Below are 7,546 nucleotides of genomic sequence, written 5' to 3'. Positions count from 1 at the left end.
ATCTAACCTTCACTTACTCATCAAAGCTAAGAAAATTAAAATTGAAATGATACTTAAGTGTCACCTGTACATTATCAATATTATTAAGCTGATTTGAAGCAGTGGATGAACTGGAAACCTAACCATAAAGACAGAGGTGGAAAAGAGGAGTACGTTGTTTAAACATTTCTCTGCAAGTACAGGAAACGTCATACCTCCTGCAATGTAACAGAACATAGTTAAACTGTTAATTCACTCCAGATAACTCCTAACATTATTACTTAAATTGTATAGTCCAAGAGTTTTACATTTTAAAAAAACAAGCTCTTGTAGCAATAAACCAGGATTTATGGTGTATCCAGAACGAAACCTTCTGCAGCACTGAGTAGAAGTATGACGTCCTGTGGCTGCGATACTGAGGGAAGGGTTTCCCTATGGGGACAAAGGGTCCTTCCCATCTCCACCACTCTTTATTGCATTTCTGCTAGCAATCAGAGATGACTGAAGCTGCATTAGGATGCCATTATCACTGGATTTTATACTGATGACTACTGTAATAATGCACTTGCAGGAAATGTTCAGGAGTTAAATAGTTTGTGCAGAAATACTTTACTCACAGTTACCTCTCACCCAGGCTCCAAAATAAAATAAGACTTCTAGGTCAGTTCTCTCTTGGCACAACAATGTTGCCCCAGACCAGCCAGCTGACTGCAGCAAAAAAGTGTCCATGAAATTCTTGGGGTGCAGCATATGAAGAAGAAAAATAATGTAACTGGAGAAGAAGATGCACACGGATAAAAAACGATGATGATGATGTCTGAAACTTTTTAGAGAAAAGTTTGAAAGTATACAAACAGGGAGAGTGGGGTGCGGGCCAGTCACATGTGGAACTTGTCACCTCTCAGAGGCCTAGTTCATCCTCAGAGCTGAAAACATCTTTTGAAAACCTTCGCTGAAGACTGGAAAGAAAAATATGTAACAGAGATGTCAAGCAGCTCCCACCATCCTCTTCGCATTAAAACTGTTCAAAAAATCAACAGAAGGAAGGTCTTAACGGGAAAGTCCTCCTGCTCCTTCCCCTCAGCGTCTCCCCCCACCTCCCTCAGCGTCTCCCCCCTCTGTCCTTCCCGCCCGCCCCAGGCCAAGCCCTTTCTCTGCCCGGGGCTCCGCACCCCGCCTTGCCTCCCGGGGGGCTGAAGGGGCCGGGCCGGCGCTGTGGAGCCGGCGGGGGGCTGCGGGGGCCGGGCCAGCCCGATGTGGGCCGGCGGGAGGCTGCGGAGCCGCCCGCTCCCGCCCCGCCCCACCTCCGCGCCGCCAGCCCGCACCGCTGAGGGGCAGCGGCGGGAGCGGCGCCTCCGGGATGCGGCGGGGAGCGGGGCCGAGGCCGCGGCGGCGATGGCGATGGCTGCTGCTGGCGGCTCTGCTGGGGGCTGCGTGCTGCGCCGCGGCGGGGGGCGGCGGGCGGCGGCGGGCGGCCAGCCTGGGCGAGATGCTGCGGGAGGTGGAGGCGCTGATGGAGGACACGCAGCACAAGCTGCGCAACGCGGTGCAAGAGGTGAGGGTGAAGCGGGGGCGGCGGGGCGGGAGCCCCGCGGAGTGAGGGGGGCCGGGCCCCACCTGCGTGCGGCACAGCGCGCCGGCGGCCCGGGCCGTGAGGGGCGGCGGCGCGAGGCGGCGCACGGCGCGAAAATCCCCTCAGCTCGGCGCCCGCCCGGCGCCGCCGCTCTTCTCAGGGGGGGATGCGGGAGGTGGCGAGGGCGTTGCCGGCGCGGCCGCGGCGGCGGAGCAAGGTCTGTCGCGGGGTTGTGGCGCGGTGCCTTCCCGCTGGCCGGCTTTTCCGCCCCGGGGCTGCGCGTCCCTGCGGCGGGGGGCTGGCCGGCTGCGGCTGTTGCGGCGCCGGGGGTCGCGGTGGGAAGCCGCCCTCTCGCAGCAGTGCGGGCCGGTAGGGAGGCAGAAATGCAGGCAAGTAGTCCGTCTGCATCCTAAAGTGAGAAAATAACTGTGCGTGGCAAGGGAAGGAGCGAAGGGCTGCTTTATTGCCTTTGTGCGGCAGGAACTAAAACACAAGGTTATCCCAAACCAGGGTTCAGAGATGTAAATCCTGGAAACACGTGCAGAGAAGACACTTACTTCTGATGTAATTCTGAGTCTTGATCTCAAATTGCTTGCCCAGATTCACACAGGACCTGTTTTGAAGCCAGGAACTGAGTCTAGACCCCGAGCCATTATCTCATATCACTATCAAAAGATCTTCTTCCTGCACTCCCCTTAATTCAATGCTTTTTTTTCCCCCATTGATGTTAACAATCTTCATTCCTAGTTCTATTTTCTTGTTCAAAAATAGGTATTCTGAAGAAACCTTTTACTCACAACCCACTGGGGAAACGGATCATTGTTTGCTATAATAATATAATTTCTGAACGTTTACTGTCATCTGCACAGTTGCTGAAATCTACTTCTGTCATCCACTTCATTTAGACTGCAAACACATTGAGACAAACCGTTCGTTTTTCGGTATTTTTCGTAATTCTGAAAATATCCTTAGGTATAAATAAGGATGTAAATAAAAATTTCTGCCTGTTTTTCTATAGTCGGTTCTGGATTGCGGAAGTCTGTATACAACACAAAATGTGGACAGTCTGAGCTGCATCTTAGATAAATTCAAACAGTTAGAAAGGTTTGCAGCTGTCCTTTAAAATAAACAGACACACCACAAAGAGAAATTTTTGTCTTGGGGAAAAATTCTGTTGTTCAGCCTGACTTAACTTGTGGCCTCCTATCTCTGTTAACAGCAGTTGCAAATAACAAAGGGACACTACGTGTTCAGAGTTTGTGTTGTTTACAACACTCATGCCCTTTTGCTGAGCTTACTGTGTTCTGTGATTCAGAGCACACTCCTTTTCTATGCTGAGTCTTCATCTAGCAAAGAAAGACAGAGGGAACTGAAGTAGAGAATTAAATTCTGTATGTGTGCACCCTGCTCTATAGGACTGCTTCTGTTGACTTCAAGGGGCTTTGGCTATGTCTCTTTGTTCTGCCAGAATATTTTCTCTTCTTTTGTCAGATGGCAAAGTCTGTCTAAGTGTTCAGTGGGTTTCTGGGAAAAATAGAAGGTTGGGCTCTTGACTGGCATCAGCCTGTGCAGATACCAAATTGTCACTAGTCTTTGCACACTTTTTCCTCACAGTAACTGACTTTGGCTTAAACAGTCCAGAGCTCACCGGTTTTAGTGCTCCACTGTTTTTCTAGTGCATTGAAAGAGCTGCTGTGGTCACTGAAACAGCTGAGTCAGCATTCCCATACAGGGAGATCTGTACTAACAGCACCATGTAATTAAACAGGGAGTTACTGAAGGCTGCACAAGAAGTGTTGCTTGTCCTCTTCTGTGTAATTGTTGCTAATTTTAAATTGGTTTATTAAATTTGACAGATGGAAGCTGAAGAGGAAGGGGCAAAAAAACTTGCGGAAGTAAACTTTGAAAACTTACCTCCCAACTATCATAATGAGTCCAACAGGGAGATCAGAATTGGTAACAAAACTGTTCAGACTCATCAAGAAATTGATAAGGTATGAGAAAACATATGTAGCAAACTGCTGGTTCTTACACAACTTTCTCTTCAAAAATAAAACCAATTTTGCACCTCTTGTGGACAAATAAGATAATTTGGAGCATAAACTTTCCTGATGATAATTACTTTGGGGTTTTATTGTATCTTATCTGCTTGCCCAATCACTGTGTAGGGGCATATGTCATAAAAGGTTAATGTGAAATAATAGTTTATTTTGAAAAAAATGTCTGCTAAAAATAGAACACAGGTACAGCTATTACATGGGTCATAAAAGAATGACCATCTCCTGCTCAGTTATCTTAATTGCAGTGACATTTTAAATAGATAAGGAGTTAACATTGTCATCTATGTTTGCCCCCCAGATTAGGATTTTATATGAGTGACAACAAAGTGGGAAAAAAAGGAGGGGGGTAGGAGTTGCTTAGTTATTGCAGAATGCAGGATTGAAAGTAACCAAAGACTAATAAAAAAGTATAGTCTGATATTTTATATTTCTTTTGCCATATCAGGTTACAGATAACAAAACTGGATCAACAGTTTTTTCTGAGACAGTTATTACGTCTGTAAGAGATGGAGAAAACAAAAGAAATCATGTAAGTGAACACATTTTTTCCTTTTGAGAATTAAATACTTCGGGTTCATCATTCAGAAGTAGATACAGTTCACCCAGCAAAATTTCTAAATGCTTTAAAACACACAAAACTATTATGGGTAAACAGTCAAAAATGTTTTTGTGTTTTAATTAATTTAATTTAGGAATATTATATTATGAATTGGAAGCAGAGTTTCAGTGTTGTGGTAAAATGAGGTGCTTAATCTGAATATTCAATTTGGCTGTCAAATATAAATGTTTCACTCAAATAGCAAAAATAGTTACACAGCTCTTTCCAGTGAGTGTGAATAAACCCTTAGTATAACAGTGCTTCGTGTATGTCCTCTCAGTGCTTTTGGGTTTAATTTAAACATTGTTTTATAGACTTTTAACACTAGAAAATAAACTCCAAATTGTCTATTGTGAGGAGTCTGTGGAACAATATATGGCTCTATTGGCTTTTCAGCCTAACCTAGTGATGGACAACTGGTTGTAAAATGTCACTTTGGGGAGGGGGAGATGGATGGGACAATAAATCCCCCCTCCCCTCTAGAAACGCAGTTGTTTAAGGATTCTCAAAGAAGTTTTAAGATCAAGAATATTTTTTTTGCATGTGTTTTGCAAGCACAGGTACGTTTGCTAAACGTCAATAGTCCTGTGAGAAATTCAGCCGATACCACTACTTAGAACAACTGTTAGGTTTTCTTCAGTTACAGTCTTACCAAAATGGACTTTTTTTATGCTCTTATCTACAACAGGACTTGCCAGTGTCTTCTCTGGTGACTGGCTACATCTGACTAATAGTTTGTGGTTTAATCTAGTTTAATGTGCCATGGCTTTCTTTAGAGTATTTTTCCTCCAGTTCTTTCACAGAAGCAGCTCTTTATTTTATAAAACATTAAAAAAAAGAAAAAATTATGGTGGTAGTTCCTATTTTTAATGGGCATAAACCCTGAAATTAGTGCACCTTTTCTGCTGTGATCCTCTAAGTTTCCCACTTTCAGCTCATATTTTCATACTACTATTAAAGTTTGAGAATAGCAAGTAGCAAAATAAAGTTGCTTGTGTACACTATGTTTCTTTTCTTTTACTATTTTGCAGAGCTTATAGATTACGTGGTAAGTCAGGGTACAAAATAAATTGCAACTATTCTAATCTACAGCTTGGTTTTATACAAAGTGTTAACATATTCCACAACGCTTTTTAATGAGATACGTGTAATGAAGGCAATCCAAATGTTTTTTTTTCAAGCAAATATGGTCATCATCTTCAAACCCAGTGTACAAAGGCAAACTTTTCAACCTTCTTAGCACTGGGGCACAACACTGGTATTATTTCATAATATATTTGGCTTGCTTGTGGTGTCTGATCATTCTTCACAGCTGTAAAAAATATTTCTAAGTTAGCTTTCACCAATGACCATACAAAGTTCCTTAAAAGCTTCATATATCAAGTGACATTATCTGCATTTTCCTTACTGGAAGGTTGACTCACTTACAAATCCAGTGCTACATCCAGAACCAATACCGTTATTAATCTTCCAGCTAAAGAATTTGAGGGCTGAATACCAATTTTTGTCAAATTACATGGTGGCAGCCATTATTTAGTTATGAGGTAAGCATAATCGGAACTGATCACTTAACTCCTAATCATTTAAATCCTGGGGTCCTTTATTCTTCAACATCCTTACTGTAGCAGCTGCTGAAATAAAACTACAGTTGTTAATGTGTATTTCCCCTCTCACACTCATTTTGAACTTTCAGCATGCCCGTGGTTCAAACACCTCATTTAAAGGTTGCCAAGTCAGAGGAAAAAGCTAAATGGGAAAAGCAACCAACAGACATATTTGGTTGTTATTTAAGGAGTGGGGGCAAACACGCATATATTAATTTGACTCAGATGCCCAACAGAAGTAAATCTGAAAATACTTAAAAACTTCAAACATTAAGGGGGAGTATGAATTACTTAGGGCACTACAAGGGCAAAGAAATGTTGTAGGAGTAATGTCATGAGATTGAGAATTGGAAAATTTGGGTTACAGCAAGCAAAAGATGCTGCCAAGGAGAGATCTACCAAGTGGAGGAAATATGTTGTCCAGATTAAAAAGCACTATTGCTTAGATCTGTAAACTTAAGTCAGAAGTATTGGGAAAATGAGTTGTAGAAAACTTTGCACTGCCTCCTTAGGTAATTTTTATATACATAAATTCTCATACTTGAAGTGTCATGTGGCATTGTGGGATGTCCAATCCACTTTCCAGGCCACAGGCTTCACAGACTGCTGGATGGTGGAATAGTAATTCTGCTTCTTTGCTACTTATTTTAAAATGTTAGCAAGAAAGTAATACATGTATGGGTTTTGTATTCTCCAGGCAGTTAAAAATGGAAACCTTTTGAAATCTGTTTGGAGAGTACCTCAGTGGATCTCTAAACAGAGATAGTATATGCTGTTCTGTAATACACATCCGTAATACCCATCAGTAATTCATCCTGCTGTATAGTATAACGCAACAAGAGGTTTGTATAATTGTAGCTGTAAGTACTGACGGTCATTTTAAAAGAGAGATACTGACATTTTGTTCTGGAGATGGAGAATTTGGTATCAGAGGCTGTAGGGAGCCAGCCGCTGGGAACAGGACTTTTGTTCTGTTGCTACTCACGTAGCCTTCAGATTGCTGCCTCCTTAGCACGGCACTTCTGTTTCTGTTTTCAGTCTGCCATGTAAAAGAAATAGGCACATGCTGTCACACAAACTCAACTTTAATGGTTGTAGGGAAGCTGAATGCTGAAAACTAAACCTGTTTTGTAGGTTCAGTTTATAGGCTTATCTTATAAAAGTTAAGGATTCCCACAGCTCCTGTACTTTAGGTACAAAATTGGGTGATAAATACAAGAATTCATCAAACAACTTAGCAAACCACCTGCTCTGAAATGTAAACTGTATGTAATTTATTACTGCAGTAGTTATTAGTAACTAGAACCCTACAACCCTCATTCACATTAATTCTTGGAGCTGAGTTAAAAGCCACTGAAATCACTGGAAGTTTTTCCAGTGACATTTTTGGGCTTTGAGACATGACGCAAAAGCCTCACAGGTAGGCAAAGATGTGTCTTGTGACAGGTCTGTGTTGCAATAATAAATCCACATACTGGCTGGAATTAAATTTGGCACTGGAGAAGTGGCTTCATGGAAAAGTTGCGTCTGCTTTTTAAATCCCAGTGCCTGTGCCACCTCTATGTCCTCCTGCAAACAGGTACAAATACACACATATATAGTGTATACAGATATATATAAGTACACATACATGTAGTGTATATATACTGTTACAGAAACATAAGGCACAGTCTTCCACACACACACTTTTCCCTCTCAGACAGTATTTCTCATTGGCTTTGCATCATCAAAG

The 7,546-nt window shown here is 42.5% G+C and overlaps 1 protein-coding gene across 1 annotated transcript in view; it reads left to right on the top strand.

Annotated features, from left to right (window-relative positions):
• The first annotated feature begins 1,257 nt into the window (after window positions 1-1,257).
• The window catches only part of DKK3 (dickkopf WNT signaling pathway inhibitor 3), a 29,352-nt gene continuing 23,063 nt past the window's right edge, over window positions 1,258-7,546 (top strand). Inside the window, exons 1-3 of the mRNA XM_042784511.1 lie at window positions 1,258-1,534; window positions 3,409-3,546; window positions 4,058-4,141. Of these exons, the coding sequence (XP_042640445.1) occupies window positions 1,340-1,534; window positions 3,409-3,546; window positions 4,058-4,141 (417 nt within the window). The 5' untranslated portion in view covers window positions 1,258-1,339. The remainder of the gene's footprint in view (window positions 1,535-3,408; window positions 3,547-4,057; window positions 4,142-7,546) is intronic.

Source organism: Tyto alba, unplaced genomic scaffold (genome assembly GCF_018691265.1).
Source record: "Tyto alba isolate M040663 unplaced genomic scaffold, T.alba_DEE_v4.0 Super-Scaffold_8, whole genome shotgun sequence".
NCBI lineage: Eukaryota > Metazoa > Chordata > Aves > Strigiformes > Tytonidae > Tyto > Tyto alba.
This window is presented reverse-complemented; position numbering and strand designations above follow the sequence as displayed.